Raw genomic sequence first — 21014 nt, 5'->3', positions numbered from 1 at the left:
AGCGGGAGATCGAGAGTGACCGGCAGACATTGGAGCCGCCGGTCACTCACGCGGGGATGTGCGGGAACGAGGGGGGGGGCGGGAGCGTGCCTCCGGCGTCGCGCGCTCGCTCTCTAGAGCTCCTGGGCGAGCGACGTAGCCCTACGTCGGTTTGCCCAGGAGAGCCAGACTGCCGCAGTAAATAGTCGTGCGGCAGTCGGCAAGTGGTTAAAATATTAAATAAAAAGCTATTACTACAATTTTTATCTCCACTCTGATGCTCTTCCACACAGACTCTCCCTTTATTTTTTTAGTTTTGGATAGCGTGTAGAGGGATTAGACAGCTTGTCAGGTGTTATTGCTGTCTGTGTCCCCGTTAAAAGAGATTCACCCTCTCTATGTGTCCTGTTTACCATTATCACTGAAAGTGAAATTAAAAGAAAATCCCAAATTTTGAGTTGTTCCCAGAAAAGTAATAAAGGGGAAATCTTCCAATGTAGACACTAGTTCTATTGACTTGGCGGCCCCCAAGGAAGTCCCTTAATTTGCAGGGATTACCTCTCACTTTCTGTTTGGCTATGGGACAGGAAGTGAAGGGAAATCTCTGCAATAGGACACAGATGGCGAAAAAAAAATCTGACAGGGGTTATAACCCTCCCTTGCTCTATCCAAAAGGGAAAAAAAAGTGTTGCCAATAGTTTCTCTTTAAATAATAATGATCACATAATGAAGAGATTCGATTTTGTAGCCATCAAAATCATCCACCTCTTTCTAATTAAAACACCCTGTTGTATTACAGTAGACGTGCACAGATAACTATAGGGACTGATTAGTATTCTTTAAAGCTGTTCATACACTAGTAGAATTTTGTTCAAATTTTTTCATTCTTTTTTTTTTTTTTTGTCAAGAAAATTCAGAGGAGCAGAATGGAAATTTTGTCTTGAACAAATTAATTTCTAACAGTGAATGTAATTCATTCAGGAAAGTACATTTTATTACAAAATCAACCGCTAAAAGCAAATTAAATTTTGCTTTCAAGAGCTGCTCATCAAGTCATTGATTGTTCTTACAATTTTGGTATGAACATTTTTTTAAAAATCTACTAGTGTATGAACAGCTTAAGAAAAAAAAAAAATGTCTTGATACGCATGGCAACCAATCAGCTTCCAGCTCTGCAGTTCAGGTATAAAAATAAAACAAAAATTTTGATTGGTTGCTGGGTGGGAGAAGATACTGTATTTTCCTTTCACAAACTTTTCATACATCTGCCTTGTTTACAAATGCATCTTATTGGAAAAGGGGAGTGAATGCAAAGTATAATTTAAGCCTAAAATCTCTAGACAAATGATAAGCATGTACCAAATATTGCTCTTCAAAAGCTCACAAAAGACATGTACTGGGTGGGCAATCTACTTACTATTTTTTAGACACTGTCTTTATAAACACCACCAACTCAAAGCGGCTGCTAGGAGAAGGTTTTTTAATTATAATCTTCCCACATATACTTTTTCAATAGATTACTGGCTTGGAAAAGAGAAAAAACACCTGTGTAAGAAGATATAACACATGCAGACATCTGTTTTCCATAGTGGTTTACGACCTGGGAAGTAGTTTATTTAACAGATCTGTACATGGCCAGGGCACACTAGACCTATCTTCTGTACTGGGAATTCATAATTAAGATATCATGTTCTGTTTGGACTCTGCTCATGTGTGTCTATAGAATACCTAATTATAAAATTTCAGTCCTCCCACAGAGACAAGTTTGGTTGATAAGGTGCTACAATAATTCATGGCACATAAACGGTGAGAATACCTGTCATGTCATTGCTACTCAACTATGCCTCCGAAAAAAAACAAAAGAAGAAGCACTATCTACCTAATATACACCGAGCATAACATTTTTGCAAGCTTTAATGCAAGACTAGTTTTCATGAGCCTCAAGAAGTGGCTAGGAAAAAAAATGGAAACCAAGCTTCTAGAAGCAATTAAATACCCATTAAAATAAATGTAATAAACTCACAATTAGCCAATGTTTGGCTTCAAAGCGACCTTTATAAAACAAAGTATTGAATTGAATAAAGGACCTTTGCACAGTAATATCATCCTACATTGGATTAATAAACTCACTACAGGTTCCTAGAGTTGTGCTGTTGCTTAATTCTTTGTTAGAATAGTATTATTATTCTAGAAAAAAAGTATACTTCAATTTAGGAAATTTTCAGGACAATATATAATTATTCTATAATACTGTTTAAGCTGGCATACCCCTGAAAATTCAAGAGCCTATCTTTTTGAGGGGGCATATCTTTACCAGATAACCTTATGTCCTTTGTTCAGTCTGAATATGTAATTGCAATAGATTCTGATTAAATATTGATACGCTTTGGGAGAATTTTAGTATACAGTACGTGTTTCAGAAGAACACCATTAATCGCTTTCGGACCGCCCGCCGCAGAAATACTGTGGCAGGCTGGCCCTCCTGCGCGAACTGCCGTAGGTATATGTGGCTCGCGCGCCTGCGCGCTCCCGCACCTACTCGACAGCAGGGACTCCGATGCACGGGTCAGGCGGCTCTAATTGCCACCTGACACCCACAATTTTTCCCCACTGAGAGAGGAGAATGGTCAGTTTTTGTAAACACAGCTGACCGTTCTTCTCCCTGGAATGATCACAGAGTGCCTGTGATCCTTCTATAGAGGATCACAGGTCTCTATGATCATTTCACAAGCCCCACCCCATACAGTTAGAAATATGCCCCTAGGTACACGTTTAACCCTTTGATCGCCCCTGGGTTAACCCCTTCCCTGCCAATGGCCTTATTACAGTAACAGTACATATTTTTAGCACTGATTACTGTAGTAATGTCACTGGTCCCCCCAAAAATTTCAAAAATGTCAGTTAGGGGTCCGATCTGTCCGCCACAATGTCACAGTTCTGCAAAAAAAAAAAATGCAGATCGCTGTCATTACTAGTATAAAAAAAAACAATAAAAATGACATAAACCTTTCCCATAGTTAGTAGACGTGATAACTTTTGTGCAAACCAATCAAAATACACTTATTGCGATTTTTTTTTACCAAAAATATGTAGCAGACAACAAATTGGCCTAAAATGTTCAAAAATTTTGATTTTTACATTTTTTTGTGGGGGAATGTTATGTAGCAGATTGTGAAAACTATTATTTTTTTTTTTCAGAATTGTCGCTCTATTTTTGTATATAGCGGAAAAAATAAAAATCACAGAGGTGATCAAATACCACCAAAAGAAAGCTCTATTTGTGGGAAAATAAAGGACATCAATTTTATTTAGATACAGCATCGCAATTGTCCGTTAAAATAACGCAGTGCCGAATCGCAAAAAATGGCCTGGTCATTAAGGGGGCAAATCCTTCCGGTTCAGATGTGGTTAAGCATAGTTTATATTCAACATGGCCACAGGACATGATCCCAAATTGAATTTTAGATAAACCTCAAACATTTTTAAATCTTTAAAATCTGTAAAGAAAGAGTACATCCTTATGTTGTTCTCTTAAGACAATCCTAAATATTTCTAGTAATACTCCAATACAAGCCTTTTTAATAATTAGGCCATATGTATCTTACTTCCTTTTGAAAGTGTTTCCAACTTGTCAAAAAATTGCAGTACAAGAAGATCTAATCCTTTCTTGCTCTATAGAGAAGGAGGGGCTGCCTACTCCATATGCACTACATAGTCCATCGCCTAAAAAAAGCAGGATGCCTCCAATACACAAGTGACAAGGTCATGCAATGTCTTGCTTTTGACCTTTAACTTTACCCCTACTATGCAAGAGATACCTGCCCGTCTATGGGCAGCCTCACTGCTGGGATCCATTGTGAGAAACACTGGCTCCTGTGTGTGACCACATCTCCTCCTTCTCAGCATGTCACAAATAACTGGGTCTGAACCAGGAAAAATTAGGCTACTGCAATTTTTCTGTTCTGTGCTGTGTAACTGAAGCTTTTATCTGGGCGATGAAGTCAACTGAGGTGCTGTGTTTTGTCCTCTAAAAAATGTTACACCTCATATAAATACACAGTGATGAGCGTACAGTAGATGTTGAGTGTAAATTTAACAGATGATGACTTGTAAATGGTGTCAGCGCCTTTCTTTACACTATTAACTCAAAGCATCAGCAGTCAGTTCTGTCTTATTATAGCTCTCTGATTTCAAAGGGAAGCTCACATCTGTGTTTCCCATCCTCCAGGCTATAGAAAGGGATGTGTGGTAATTGCTTTTGTGATGCTTACCTTGGAGTCCTCACCTGGGCATGAATACTAAACGGAGCATGTCAAGCATGAAATGCACTAGCACTACTGTGGGAAAATAAGATGAAAGGCCATAAGATTTACTCACACAAAGACCCTAAAATTACTTGAAATAACTCTACTGTTACTTTCTCTAAACTTCTGCCAATGCAATTTCACGCTAATAAGAGATAAACAAAATACCCACACAATTTTAATTGAGAGATCTAATGATGATCAGTCTGACCAGGCTAGCCACGACATGATACAGCAGTCAAAAGATGTGATCACCACACAATCATTCTGTGATGCTGAATTTATATATTTACACTGTCCAAAAAGCTACAACCTGGTATTATACCAGCACAAGATGAGTTCTGATTGGTTGGGGTTATTGCACTTAAAGTGGAGCTAAACCCTCAAATTGTACTGCTTGCCAAAACAGTTATATTCAATATGTGTCTTGAATGCTAAGTGTTAAAGTCACAAGTGTTATGTTAACTCTCAACCAAACTGTCAAACCAATTTGCAGGTGTCATAGTGTCATAGCTGATTACATGTGCCCCAGTATGGCAACTGCAGATCAAGCAGGCTAAGATGGCAACTTCTTTGGCTGTTTAAGGATAGATGGGTTTATTTCTACTTAAAGATTTAGCACTTAATAATAGAAACTCTATTGAAAAATACCAGGCAATCCATTTGGTTAATTGTTTTCAAAATCTATTAGCCTAGGGGAGTCTACACATTTTGGGGTAGTCTACAGACATATGATAACTTCCTCATCTGACCCTTTGTCAGAAACTAGAACTGGTGTCACCGTATTTCCTGGGCTTGAACAGCTGTCTCCCAGCAGTAAGCAGGTCCCACCAATTACTCACCATCTTATGATGGCTGCTGGAAGGGTATTTATCCACACCTCAGGAGTCACAAAGTGCCTCAGTATTTTGCCTGTGTGCCAGTAAATGCTAAACCTGCTACCCATTCTGGTCCCTGTTTTTACCTGTCTTGCTCTCTGTTACTTTTCACTTCTGCCTGATTTCAATATACCTGATTCCCTTTCTGTACATAGTTGGGTATTTACTTAGTTTCCACTCATCACATGTGTTGTGTATAGGTTTCTGTATTTATGTTTTATGTCACTCTTATGTTTTATAATAAAGTGTATTTTTTCACTGAGGTTTCAGTCTGGTTTCCTCTGTGTAATTTCCACATATCTAGTCAAAAAAGGACTGAAATTACAATTTCATCTAGATGAGTAGCCTAAATTGTATATTAATAAATATAAATATATACATGCAGCCCAAGCTTTCAGTCTGCATTGAATAAGGTTTATCTGTCTTTGAAAGCAAAATTAGTGGCCCTTAAGAAATATTAAAAAATATTCAGATGAATGCAAATTGTAATAATAGGAAACTGATTAATTTGCAACTGGGCAAATCTGAGCTCTAAAACCCACACAACAAGTTCTTGAAATGCCTGAGTATAAAAGGGAGCTAATGTAATGAAACCATTAATAGTTAAAAGGAAAATGTTTAAAAAGTCTGGAGTTTAAATATTGTCCACTATATGTCATTTGGTGACCAGTTTCTGGATTTTGTATTTTTCATTCTGGATATTGCAGCATAAGAATTAAGAATCTTTGTAATTTGGCAGGAAAAGATAGGCAGGGATTGACAAAGAACTTTATGACAAGCTAGTGACTGAGTAGACAGCCAGGAAATGTATACAATATAATGGAATTTGAAAGCAGAAGGGAACCTCCTATTGGGTATCTGGGGCCATAGTGGCACTCACAGAAAAACTAAACATGCTCAGGCTCTGTGCCTTTGAATTAGCATTTAGTTTGGGAGGTGCAGATTTGCATTGCCATGGAGGGTCAAAGTTTCTAACACACCAATCAGCACGATAGTGAGTGGTGACATATTGTGAATTCCTTCTAGGGACAGGAACTGTTGTGAATGGATCTGTGTACTGCATAAAATGATATGTCAGCATTAATTATACAAATATTAGCAATAAATAAATAATCAGCACTTATGATACATTCCCTTTAATATTTGAGTTAGACTTACATAGTTACATAGTTACATAGTTACATAGTTAGTGAGGTTGAAAAAAGACATAAGTCCATCCAGTTCAACCTATGATGTGTGTGTGTTTTTGCTTTTAACCGTACATTGTATACCCCTGTATGTTGTGGTCTTTAAGGTGTCCATCCAATAGTTTTTTGAAACTATCAATGCTCCCCGCTGATACGACTGCTTGTGGAAGAGAATTCCACATCCTTACCGCTCTTACAGTGAAGAACCCCTTACGCACTTTAAGGTTAAACCGCCTTTCCTCAAGTTTTAGTGAGTGGCCACGTGTCTTATTGTATCTCCTTTCTCTGAATAGTTTGTTCCTTATGCTAGGATCGCCAGTACAGTATTTATACATTGATATCATATCCCCCCTCAATCGTCTCTTCTCCAGAGACTTTAGGATAAAGCACAACAATCTGTTTGTGATTTTTAACTGACAGCTTTATAGACAGCTCCTGAAAGTCAAATTATGCATTATTACCTAGAGGTTACCCCTGTGGGTCCTCCAATACTTAAAACTTTACTTTATTCAAAAGCTCTGAATTTATTTTAAATTGGTAATGGAATAGTGACTCTAAAGCACTGATTTCTACTGGAGTAGAGGACTTCAAGTGTGTAATCGCAGTGTCAAACGCTGAGATGTCTCCTTGGTAACAAACAAAAGACTGGGAGGATTTCGTATGTTACCTAAGAACTGTATGCTATATAGCGGCAACACATCCTTGTATCTAAGGAAGCCTACAAAAGAAGTTAAAATATGGGAACCCATCTAAATGAAACCCCTAAATTATGAATGGTTATAGTTGATCGCATAAAAGAGGATTCAGCTTGTTAAGCAGTCTCAATACTGCTAAAGGGAGAGAGGAATACAGAAGTCTATTCAAACTGTTTTATGAAAGTTTTTTTTTTCTCTCTAAGCTGTAAATCCAATGCAGTGTCACAGTGAAATCTATTCTTTTGTGAGTCAGTAAAATTCAGTAGTGACAAGTCTTAAAATATCCCTTAGACGCCAGGACTATGTGAAGTATGCCAGTAACAAAACACTGTTATGTAAAACCTCTTTTTCACCTTTGCAGTTGTTTCACAGGTTTACTAGCTGCCCTGCTACTAAATGTAAGCATGGCTAACAAGAATAAAAAGTAGACACCTTATAACTGCTGGAGTTTGCCTTGTAAAAAAAAGCCATTTCTAGCTAATGTTGAAGGGGGTCTTCATTTACAATAAGAACGTGGTGTCCAATAGCTTTAATCTTCAACAGGGCTTGCCTGACCTTCAGTGAACAAATGATAGATGCTGAGACTTATTATTTATGATGAATAAATATCCAAATTCTTAGATTTGTTGGAGGAAGTAAGTAAATCATTTGATTTTAGTTTATCTGACCAGCTCTAACCATCAAAAACATACTACTACAAATTAAAAATGCAGACACGTTAAAGAATGGAAATGGGAACTTTGACATGATGTGCACAAAAAATGTTTTCTTTCCCTGGCATGTGATTAGGTATTCTTTGTAAAGTTAAACTATGCCTAAGTTCACTAAGCAAATTCCCTTGCAAAGTTAACAGCCTATATGCCTTTATTAAATCAACCCAGATGACGCTAGTTCATTACCATACCTCCTCGACGCAGCCAAAATCTTGATTTCACTACATTGGGGGAAAACCACTATTCCAACTAAGGCTGCATGGATCCAAAGGGTCTCAGACATTATGGGCTCCCAACAGTGAATGGCCACTTGCAATGATCAGCATGACAAATTCTGTGGTATATAGGATCCACTACAGTTTATCTCTCAATCTGGTTAAAACAGCCCGCTCTGGGACCTTGTGGCCATGCCCTGCAGGGCCAACCCATCCCTTCCAAGACTCACAACTTTCTTTTCTTTTTTCAAAGGTATATATCTATGAAAAAAAGGGGAAGAGATGTTTCTTGCTGCAGTATTTTATTTTCAGTTCTTCCACCTGATATAAAATGTATATGAATAATATGAAGAATGATGGCACCATCTCAATTGTATCCATTGTCTAGGTTAACTTTTTTTTGTATGTTTTCTGCAATCTTGTTCTCTTCTGCACATGTGCATGTTTATGCTGCTTCACATTGTAGCATAAAAACTAAATAATTAACAAAGATGTGAATAGGCACTTGTCTGGAGTAAGTCCTAGGTAATATTTCACCCATGAAGAGGACTACTCTTACCTTCATAGAAAACTTATTTTCTGTTACAATCAACGTCAAAGATAAGTTTAGCTACTTTATTTTTACTTTCCCACACTATTACTGTGCTCACATGTCATAAGTTCTGTGCATGTAAAAGGATTTAAGTTGTTCTACTCAAATCACTTTTAACTATAAATATTGGGCTAATCAAGATACTGACTGTGGTCCACAGCCCCTATAACATACCTGCTTGCTGTGGTTCCATGCACTGGCTGCAATGCAGCACATACTTAAGTGGACATATAGTAGTTCTATGAAGTATTCTGGCACATTTAAAGGAGAGCTACAGAACCAGATGAGGTCCGTGACCTGCATCGTATAATAAGACAGAGTGCAAAAGCAAACAGCAGGCAGGTATGTTAGTTATATGGTGCCAGAAGGTTGTGACATGCTAAGATTCTTCATTAGCCCTCTGCATATTGTGATTTATTTATATATGCGATTGTTTAGAAATTATCCTTATTTCTACATTGTCATGGTTAGAGTGGGTTACATTTTACACCACTAAAATACTTAAAAGGCTCAGCACAATACTCTGAGGATTCCCTTTACTAATGCTTAATATCGCCTTTAAATTAATAAGTGAAGCTAGGTGTTAATGTTTCTATTACAATGCCCTTGAAATTTAGCTAGACTTTGAAAAATGACTCACTCTGACCAATAGATGACTCATTCAGCGGCTTTCTTTTCTAGACTTTTAGCAGATGTTCTCTCGAGGATCTTTTATAGTATACGAAGCTTACCTCCAACTTTCCAGCTGTTGTAAGGCTACAGGTCCTAACATGCTTCCTGAATTTTTTAGTCCCACCACAACTGGCAGTATGTAGATTGACCTCTTTTCCATGAAAAAAGTCACGAAGGGGTCATAAAAGTGAGGTATAAAATGGTTGTTGTTTCACTGGGGCTTTGCTTTACCTTTCTTAAGGTAGTTTTCTTTTGTATTAATTTATTGGGACATTTGGCCACTATTTGGCACAGGAAAATGGATCGGATCGTTTGGATGTTAGTGCAAATGAAAAAAAGTATCACAGACAGTACTCAATTGTTCTTGTTGCAAGTGCACTAATACGGTTACAATCACCTGAAACACTATTGGTTCTAGCTTAAGGGACTCTGGCACTTTGCCTTTTCTGGACAAAGCAATAGGTTTATTTTGAAAGCTTACTCAACCCTCAGATGATTCTCATCTTCTTTCTATTCACCTGTTGTTCCATTTCTCTGTTGGAGCCATGGGTCTAAAGCCTGTGTAAGCACCAACATGAAGCATCAGTACTCTGCTTAGTAGTAATTCTGTGGGACGATGCTAAAATCCCTAGTAGAATGAGCGAGTCTTAACTGACACCCAATTATTAAAACTCATAGATAGATCGATCGATCGATAGATAGATAGATAGATAGATAGATAGATAGATAGATAGACAGACAGACAGACAGACAGACAGACAGACAGAATAGATAGATAGATAGATAGATAGATAGATAGATAGATAGATAGATAGATAGATAGATAGATAGATAGATAGATAGATAGATAGATAGATAGATAGATAGATAGATAGATAGATAGATAGATAGATAGATAGATAGATAGATAGATAGATAGATAGATAGATGGATGGATGGATGGATGGATAGATAGATAGATAGATAGATAGATAGATAGATAGATAGATAGATAGATAGATAGATAGATAGATAGATAGATAGATAGATAGATAGATAGATAGATAGATAGATAGATAGATAGATAGATAGATAGAACTGTAGCGCAAATATGAGTCATGTAAAAGGGAAAGTAACAAGCCACCATACTGCTCTAGGTGTACAAAAAGGACAATGCCCTTTTTACAAGCTTTGTCCCTTGTGTCTTGTGATTATGTAAAGTGGAACTAAACTATATCAATCAACATTAACTATTGTAATGCTTTTGCTACTAGCATTAGTAAATAGATAGGAAAATATGTTTACTTGTTTTAAGCTTTTTAATTTCTTCAGTTGATTCCTTGTTGCTGGCCTAGGCAAAAATTATGTCACACATCCCAGTTGCCTTCATGGACATTTTTTCAAAGTGTTTCAAAGTGTTTTTTAACAAAATAAAGCATTGAGACATGGATAGATGGGGGATTTTGCTTTGCATATTAGACATTAATTGCAGTGCCTTGAAAAAGTATTCAGATCCCTTGAAATGTTTCACATTTTGTCATGTTACAACCAAAAATGTAAATGTATTTTATTGGGATTTTATGTGATAGACCAACACAAAGTAGCACATAATTGTGAAGTGGAAGGAAAATTATATATAAATAATATAAAAATAAATATCTGAAAGGCATGACATGCATTTGTATTCAGCCCCCCTGAGTCAATACTTTGTAGAACCACCTTTCGCTGCAATTACAGCTGCAATTTTTTTCTGGTATGTCTCTACCAGCTTTGCACATCTAGAGAGTGAGATTTCTGCCCATTCTTCTTTGCAAAATAGCCTAAGCTCTGTCAGATTGGATGGAAAGCATCTGTGAACAGCAATTTTTAAGTCTTTCCACAGATTCTCTATCGGATTTAGGTCTGGACTTTGACTGGGCCATTCTAACACATGAATATGCTTTGATCTAAACCATTCCATTGTAGCTCTGGCTATATGTTTAGGGTCATTGTAAAAGTTACACCTACAATGAACTATTGGTGGCAGCATGGGGTCTGTTTTATATGCTAGTGATATATATCAACTATAAACAAAAGAAAGAAGAGATGGTTGAAATTCTAAAAAGAGCCACGGGTGTTCTTACAACTCCTTTGTACCCCTTAAGTTATCTTGCTGCATTTAGCCAAACAGTATGATTTTTAACCACTCTACAACCGCTCACAGTAATACTACTGCGGCAGAGTGGTTCGTTATCGTCCAGTCACGTAGTATTAACTTGATTGGACACTCCCCCTTCTGGGCGGCGCTTGCGCGCCGCCGGAGGCTCGCTCCCGCTGTTTTCATTCACAGCGGGAGTCGGGCCAGGGGAGGAGCAGCGGCGATCGCCGCTGCTCTTACCCGATCGTCGGGGATCGAGTCTGGAGATCCGCCCGCTGTGTGTAAACACAGCGGGCGGATCTCCATAGTGACAGGGAGTGACAGATCGGACTGTTCAGCATAGCTGGACATCCGATCTGTCCATGACTCACACAGTCACCTCCCCCCCTACACGTCAGTAAGCACCAGGCATACATTAACTCCTCCCTCTCCAATAAAATTAACCCCTTCCCTGCCAGTGTCATTTTTACAGTAACAGTGCATATTTATAGCACTGATTACTGCAGTAATGTCACTGGTACCCCCAAAAGTGTCAAAAATGTCAGTCAGGGGTCCGGTCTGTCCGCCGCAATGTCGCAGTCCCGCAAAAAAAATCGCAGATCGCCGCCATTACGCGTTAAAAAAAAACACCAAAAATGACAGAAATCTTTCCCTTTGTTAGTAAACGCAATAACTTTTGCGCAAACCAATCAAAATACGCTTATTGCGATTTTTTTTACCAAACATATGTAGCATAAAACAAATTGGCCAAAAATTTTTTAAAAAATTGGTTTTTACATCTTTTTTGGGGGGAATTTCATATAAAAAAATGTTAAAAATATTGTTATTTTTTCAAAATAAACGCTCTTTTTTTGTTTATAGCGCAAAAAGTAAAAATCGCACAGGTGATCAAATACCACCAAAAGAAAGCTCTGTTTGTGGGAAAAAAAGGACGTAAATTTCGTTTGGGTACGGCGTCGCACGACCGCGCAATTGTCAGTTGAAGTCGCACAGCTCCGAATCACAAAAAGTGGCCTGGACGGAAGACAGCAAAATCCTCCGGTGGTAAAGTGGTTAAGGCGAACAGATGAGGAAAAGAAAACAAGGAAAATGTTATTACTGTTCTCTAAGTTTGAGGCTTGACTTGACAGTGAAGGCACTGCCTTACAGATGTTGTTATATTAAATACATAATAACAACATTTCCAAAGCTTTAGGGCTCTTTCACACGGGCGATCCGATCAGATCCGCCTGTCAGTTTTTTAGGCGGATCTGATCGGATCCTCCATGCAGCTCTATGGGGCAGCGGGTGTCAGCGGAGACACCTCCGCTGACACCCGCTGCCATCCGCATCCAATCCTGTGCTTGAAATCTGGAAGGATGGAAACCCTATTTTTCCATCCGTTCAGTAATCGGATCGGATCGGATCTGATGAGAGCGGACAAGCGGTCCGCTCTCATCCGATCCCCCATAGAGGGCAGCGGGGGCTGAGACACCTCCCTCACCACTATGCAAGCAGAGACGGAGCTGTCATCCGCCCGGATCGATCCCCGCTGAGCAACACGGATCCGCCTACGGAGGCAGACCGTGTGAAAGAGCCCTTAAAGAGGGGAGCAGTGACCCAATAAAACTCCTGCTCAACTATTTAGTTTAAGTTTCCACCTACCAAAGTCTAATGAGTGCCTTCTGCACTCTGGCATAGATATAAATAGTATACTATATCTATGAATTAGTCCGTAAACTACCATCACAGTAACCAGTCTGGCCAAACCGGGGCCCATGGATGAGGGTGTATTTGTCTAGAAGACTTTCCTGTATCTCATCCAACCATAAAATTGATCTTCAGTGTCTAACAGCACATGCAGACAGCATCTATTGTATAATTCTATATGTACTGTAAGTACTTCTCAAAATCAACTCAGTCATAGCTGACACATCCATAGATGTTTAATATGTTGTCAGAGACCAGAGTTATCTTATAACATTCCTCCATCCATTCCCAGGCCAGCATTCGAGATGTCCCACCTTTGGTTTGTATTCAGTTTTTTTCTAAAGCAGCAACAAACTACTACTCGAACTCTGTTAACTGGTCAAACTAGTGTTTAAGACTTACAAAAGGCAATACATTTATAATAATTTTTCACTTATATTAACTAAAAAAGGATGGCCATACATGATACAATTTACTTATTCAATTTGCTTTAGATTTACCTTCAACAATGTACTGCAAGGGCCTGCCTGATTGCATAAAAATTAAAAGTGTTTATAATTGACCTCATATTATATGCTTTTGGTAAATCTAAAGAAAAATTGTACAAGAAAAATATATAATATATGAACAGCCAAAGTATCATTAAAGTGATAGTAAACTGCTGTGTGTGGTTTTTTTCTGCAACCTGCAAGATAAAGCCATGATGTGTTAGTATGCATTGCATACCAGCACATTATGTGAAACATACCTTAGAACGAAGCCCTTCTAGGGATGAGCTGTCACCCCTGACAAGGCTTTCATCTTCAGCCAGTCTTTCTTCCGGGTACACAGACTCTGGCTGTGTGAGCGGCTAGAGCCGCAATGATGACACTTCCACGCAAGCGCGCAGGAGCCGCCGTTTATGGCACAGGACTCTGAAGGTATGGCCCCGGTCTCCATTTCTTCAGAGCACATGCACCGGTGATGTAAACGGCACTATGTACAGTAAATATCTCCTAAACAGTGCAGGTTTACAGTACCTATAGATAGGACTTATTAATAAGACCTATTATTACCTATAGGTAAGTACCTAAAGGTAAGATTTATTATAGGCTTACCTATAGGTACAAATTATGCATGAGGGTTTACTCCCACTTCAAAGCAGTATTAAACTCAAAAGCAAACATGTAATGTATTGCAGAATACCATTTATTCGATGTGATGTCTGCATTCGCTTTCTTTTTTAGGTTTTTTTCTTCTATTTTCATCTGGTGATCCAGCCAGTAAGTCTGTTGTTTTTCAACAACAGAAACAGAAAAACAAGCTGCCTTCCAAATGTATCAGTTTACAGGGATTGGACTAAACTTTCAAAACAGGTGGTGGTGCTTACAATGATCAGCTTTTATTTATGTAAAACCTTTAAACCAAAAGGATAAAAAACTGTTTGCTGTAAGTGATTATAAAGTGTGAGCTGGAGTTTGGCTTCAATTTGTTAGTGAATTTAAATCTGCTAGTACATTTAACACTACCCTCTCCCCAGATTGATAATGCTGCTGTCTGCCCCCTGTTCCCCTTCATCCATAGTGGGGGCACTCTAATACAGGAGGTGTGTTACTGACCAGATCACCAGGTGAAAACATGGGGGAAAAAAGCCTAAAAGATTACAAATGTAGCCACAACATCTAAGGATTTGTAAGCTGCAATATAATACATTTTTGGTTTTGGGCTTAATGTTGCTTTAACCACTTGCTGACCAGCCGCCGCAGTTTTACTGCGGCAGGCTGGCTCGGCTGCGCAAAATGATGTAGGGGTACGTCGGTCGTGTGAGTGATCCTGGAGGACGAGCGCGCCCCGCTGACCGTGCGCTAGCACACCCACTAGGCAGCAGGGATGCCGATCCACAGGACCAATGGCCGCGATTGCCACCAAGCACCAGTGATCGCTCCCCGCTGAGAGAGAAGGACAGTAGGCTGTTGTAAACACAGTAGACCGTTCTTCACTCTGAAATGATTAGAGAGCACCTGTGATCCTTCTATATAGGATCGCAGGTCTCTATGATCATTTCACAAGTCCCTCCCCCCACAGTTAAAAAACACTCCTCTAGGCTCACAAATAACCCTTTGATCACCCCTAGGTTAACCCCTTCCCTGCCAGTGTCATAATTACAGTAACAGTGCATATTTTTAGAACTGATTACTGTAACAATGTCACTGGTCCCCCCCCCCCCCCAAAAGTATCAAAAATGTCAGTTAGGGGCCTGATCTGTCAGCCGCAATGCCGCGGTCCCGCAAAAAAACGCAGATAGTCGCCATTACTATTAAAAAAATAAATAAATAAAAATTTCCCCTAGTTTGTAGACGCAATAACTTTTGTGCAAACCAATCAAAATACGCTTATTGTGATTTTGTTTGCCAAAAATATGCAGCATAATAAATAATAATAAAAATAAATTGGCCTAAAAGGATGAAACTTTTTGATTTTAAAATTTGTTTGGTGGGGGGAATGTTATATAGCAGAAAGTGAAAAATATTGTTTTTTCTTTTTCAGAATTGTCGGTCTTTTTTTGTTTATAGCGCAAAAAATAAAAATGGCAGAGGTGATCAAATACCACCAAAAGAAAGCTCTATTTGTGGGGAAAAAAGGACATCTATTTTATTTCAGTACAGTGCCACATGACAGCGCAATTTTCCGTCAAATTAACGCAGTGCCAAAGCACAAAAATGGCCTGGTCATTAAGGGGGCAAATCCTTCCGGTCAAGAACTGGTTAATATGCATTGATATCTGTAGCAATATAGGTGGATGATACATTAGAAGATGCTCTCTAATAGAGCCTAGCTGTATTGTGCACATTTTTAAATTAATTTTTACACCTGCATTAGACCTGTTCCTGTCACACTGGAACACTTGTGTCATTTCTTTTCCTTATTAATACATGCACCTGCATCCACTGCCTTAATCATGCTCTTACACCGAGACCTTAAGGCTACATTCACACCTGAGCGTAGCGTTTTTCGCGCGTTTTTTACCGCGATTTTACCGCGATTTTTGCGGCGTTTTTTACCGCGATTTTACCGCGATTTTTACCGCGATTTTTGTGCAGGCGTTTTTAGATTCAATAGAGATCAATGGAAAACGCCTGTAATCTGCCCAAAAAGAAGCTCATGTACTTTTTTGAGCGTTGGGCGTTTTGTATACAGCTTCAAAACGCTCAGATGTGAACAGGGGCCATTGAAATGAATAGGATTTGTCTTGTTGGGCGTTTTGAGAGCTGATCCTAGAGCAGAAAAACGCCCCAAAAACGCCCCAAAACGCCTACATGTGAACGGAGCCTAAATGTACACATCAAAAAATGCAATTTCTAGAGACCGAGAACAGGCGCACATTCACAGAGGTGTTCTTTCATACTTGTTTCAGAACCTGACTTCTTATAATTAATAGCATCCCAAACTTAAGTAATGTTGGGGCAAAGCAAACTCCAGTCTAATTAGACAAACAGGGTATTATATTCAAATAAAGAGCTTTTCAAATAAGAAAAAACAGCAATTTATCACATTTTTAATTTACGTGTCTTGCAAAAGGAAAGCAGTAATATGTAAATATAAACCTGAAATCCTCACAGACTTATGGGCCATACACACTATAAGATTTTCTGAAGACTTTTTCCTTTAGACTTACCAAAACAATATAATATGAGGTCAAACCTAAACACTTTCAATTTGTATGCAATCTGCCCGGCCCTTGAACTACATAGAAAAGGTAAATCTGAAGGAAATCTAACCACAAAAGTTAGATAGTGTGTATCCAGCTTAAAGCTCAATGTCTACTTCACTCCACTACATCATACTAAAGCCTCGTTTCCACTGAGTGGTACGGTACGGTTCGGTTCAGTATGGTACGGTTCAGAACGGTACACATTGCGTTTCCACTGCCAATAGTACCCTTTCATGATAGGCGTGGTGTAGCAGGAAAGCTGTGATAGACGATTCTTTGTCAACCAATTAAAGTTCTGCAGAGTGTAGCTCCACCCTGTTGGTACGGTACTAATGTGCTTGGTACCCCAACGAAAGGGTACCAAAAAGTGGTACGGTACGGTTCGGAATTAGGGTACCATTCATAATGGAAACGGCATAAATAGCGTACCGAACCAAACTGTACCAGAAAGCTCAGTGGAAACGAGCCATAACTGACTGACACCACTACTTATACATGGCAGGGAAAGCTGGCTGCACGTTTCATCTTTCAGCTATGACATATAGAAGAGGAGTAATGGTCACACAGGAGCAAACATTTAACTTCTGCGCATAACCCTAACAGTTAAAAGAATGAAAACTTCATAAGTAGGAATGCAAAGTTACAATTTTTAAGTGATAAACTTGTACATATTGAATAAATACTGTAGTTCGACTTTAATTTAAAAAAAGAAGTGTGTATTAAACATGTAAAGTGAAATCCAAAAAAACAAACTGGTTGTGATGGTGGATACTTTGTATGAATATCAGCCTACTGAACAAAAAGCAAATGCTCTCTCTATTCCTTTGACAGGCAGGAAAAATAAATTACATTTAATGAACTAATTTTCCCTCGCAATATCAAAAACATAAACCAACACATCTGGTCATAAAATGACAAAACATAAGAAGAGAATAGAAGACATACCTGTTCCATTTTCAGGAACATTGACGATGATGACATTGATAGATTGCATCTGCTGATCACCTTCTTCAGTAGACCCAGTTGGAGCTGTACCAGTGGTGTCATCACAAGGCGGTTCTTTTGTTTGTTCTTCTGAACCTCCACTGGTGATATATTCTGTATCAATTTCTGCTACTGGCTTTTTACTTGTCAGATCAGATTCAGTTGTGGTCTTTATAGGAGCAACAGATTCACCAATCACTATTGTTCCTATACTTGTCTCCTCATCAGGCTCCCCATCAATCAAAATGATTGGCTTCTCAGTGCTAAGTGATGGGAGGAATGTCCTAGGTTTTATGATCTCTTTTAGTGGTGTAGTTGTAGCTTTATCAGTCACAGCAGATGATGGAACAATAATATCTTCTCCAGAACCTTCAGTGACATCTCTAGGTTGATCTGTAATGGCAGCAGGGGTTTCTGATGAAGACAAGGCAGGCTGAGGACTGGGTGGACCTTCTGTTGTCCCTATACCTCCTACAGATTTTTCCTCTACTTCTGATGTAACCTTACTATCTGGTTGAACCTCTGTAAAGGTTTTTTCAGTTTCACTGTCCACCTCTGCAGAAGAAATAGGTAGAGAGGCTGATGTAATCTCCTCCTGGATAGCTGTTACACTTTCTTGAACTTTAGGAGCAGCAGTTGTTTGAAGCACCTGTTCCTCTGTCACATCTGTAGTTGGTAAATCAGTCCCTGCAACATATTTAGGCCCATCTTGAGAAGTTGTGCTTTCTGGTTTATCTTTATCCAGTTTCTCAGTGGGAATAGCAGTGATTGCAATCTGTGTGCTTACTGTAGTTTGCTGGCCCTCAGCTGTTACAATTTGCTCCGTTTTTTTATCTTCCTCTACACCGCTTCCTTCAAAAACAGAATCTGTTGGCTGAGGGGATACAATTTCTGTGAAAGTAACAGATGCTTTTGGTGTAGCCACTAGTTCCGGTTTGACAGCTGGAATCTCTGCTGTTTGGCTTTCCTGTGCTGATGCAGTTTCAGTCAAAACAGTTGGAACGTCTTTTGGTGATGCAGTACCATACTCTGGGGTTTTTTCAAATGTTGCTTGGGTAGCTGATGAAAACTGTTCTTCTGTTTTATCTGTCCCTTTAGTCAGCACATCTTCTTCAAGCATTCCTGAGCCTTCTGTTTTATCAGATGGGTAAACTGTACTTGTCAAAACTTCATCTGTCACATCATACTTCCTTGGCAATGGTGATCTTGTTGTTAGATCAATGGATTCTGGCTGATCTGGCACCAAAGTAGAAACTGTTTCAACTGATGATGGAATTTCAATTTTTTTTGTAAAAATACTTTCTTCTATGGGTAGGCTAGTTGCCTGTGCCTGCTCATCTACAGTGACAACTGTACCAGTTGATTCCTCTCCTTCAGAGGGCAATTCGGCTTCTTCTACGGGTTCACTGATAGTAGCATCAGACGTCTTTGGCAATGTGTCTTCTTCTTCATCAATGACTTCTGCAACTGTATCAACAGCTGTGGATGTTTTGATTGTTTCTGTAACTGCATCTAGTGCAGATAGGGTGCTGGTGTCAGGTTTAAATACTGTGAATACCTCCAGCTTGGTCTGTACACTGAAAGATTCTGGATCTTTTGGTGTGAGTGGCTCACTAGTTGTCACAGCAGCCTGCTCAGATATTTCCCCTGGCCTAGTGTTACATGCAAAACCTTCAGTCGTCACCTCTGGAGTAGATGTAGCATCTGTAAAGTCTGGTATAATAACTGTTGAAAAACTTTCTGCACTTTTGGCTTCCATTGTTTCATGGGAAAGCTGGGAGGTAAGATCTTTCGGGGAATAAGTTGATATTTCAGGTGTTTCTACATGGGCTGTGTCAGTAGAAGCATATGGTTCTTGATCTAGATCTTTTTCAGCACCTGGTTGAATACTTATAGCTTCAAGATGAGGGGGTTCTGGTGTATCTGGAGGAAGAGATGAGTCTTCATCAGTGGGCTTTGAAGGTGAAGTGGCCACTTGTTCCCGCTGACCCTCGGTCTGTTCTTTAACGGTGGCCAATGGAGTAGCTGTAGTTTGTTCTTTTTCTAACAATGTTGGGGATCTTTCAGAAGGCTCTGATGGTTTGCTATGAGTATCTTCCACAACTCTAGATTGTACAGTAGACTGAACTTCAGCTTTCTTCACAGCTGGTGGTGTTGTAGAAACACTTGGTTTTGGAGTAACCTTAACTGGCTGTATTTCCACCTTTCTCAGGATGCTTTGAGTCACGGCTTCGGTCGGAAATACCAATTTAACTGAGACAGATTCAGTGATATTTTTTTTATCTGCAAAGTTAAAACAAGAACTTAATTAAAACATAATCAAAATTGTACTTAGTGTGCATTATTTTCCAGTCAACTATTTTTATTTAAAAATATGTGGAACCTGTTACAATAAATGCGAAATAAAGTTGTATTTTACGATGTTGTTTCAGTAGCTTGTAAAGGCTTTTTGCCAAAATATTACTCCAAAAATATACAATATTCAATGGTTTCCTTATTCTCAGAAATTATTGCCAAACATTTATACTTTTATACTGCATTTTTTCATTTTAAACAGCAATTTCCTGTTCTTGTAAAGTGTCTCGAATCATGTGGTAATTACCTGTGCCGTCTAAAGGTAGACTGATCATGTTTTTAAGTCTATCTGTGTTAGGTTATTTTCACAACATACCATAAATTAGTTGTACCATAAATGTTTTGGATGTTATTTCAGGTTCCAGCTTAACATACAATTCACCAGCAGTACACTGGGTAAGAAAATGCTAGTTTGATATACAATCAAAAAGCATACAATTATATTTTAGAAAGAGAGTTTGAAGAGACATTGAGGCAAAATAAAGTTTTAGTTACTGTATGTAATGTGTTGTTTGTTAAAAGCCGTCTATTACAATCCTGATACGTATGGCCTCATTCACAACAGTGCAGGAGTATAAAAAAGCAAAGTGGTAAGTGCAAAATGATCGAATTCATAAAAAACATAAAACAGCAAAATATCATGCAATACTTTAGCCCATGGTGGAATCATGCCAGGTGCTAACCGGGTAAACGTTAAAAGTGACAGCTATATCAGCAATAATGGTCATTTTAAATATGTCTTGTAGAGATGCAGTGCTTTCCTCAGTTACAACCACAGCACTAGCCTCTTCATTGAACTAGTAATGGGGCCTAGAGAAACCCTTTGCAAGTTCAGATGATTTTTGTCTTATTTGCAGAACCCCAAATTTTATGCTACACCTAATCACAATACCCAGACATGCTAATTATAACTCCAACCCTGAAGCAAACTCGTTTAAGATGCA

The 21014-nt window shown here is 38.8% G+C and overlaps 1 protein-coding gene across 3 annotated transcripts in view; it reads right to left on the bottom strand.

The window, feature by feature from the left end:
- VCAN (versican) overlaps nt 1-21014 on the bottom strand; it is a 137607-nt gene that overhangs the window by 53273 nt on the left and 63320 nt on the right. For all 3 annotated transcript variants that reach the window (XM_082265379.1, XM_082265380.1, XM_082265381.1), the window contains exon 7: nt 17677-19998. In XM_082265379.1, the coding sequence (XP_082121505.1) occupies nt 17677-19998 (2322 nt within the window). The remainder of the gene's footprint in view (nt 1-17676; nt 19999-21014) is intronic.

The sequence above is a fragment of the Pelophylax lessonae genome, assembly GCF_965119305.1.
Source record: "Pelophylax lessonae genome assembly, chromosome: 1".
Classification (NCBI taxonomy): domain Eukaryota; kingdom Metazoa; phylum Chordata; class Amphibia; order Anura; family Ranidae; genus Pelophylax; species Pelophylax lessonae.
The sequence above is the reverse complement of the archived record's forward strand: the minus strand, read 5'-3'. Positions and strand labels throughout refer to the sequence as shown.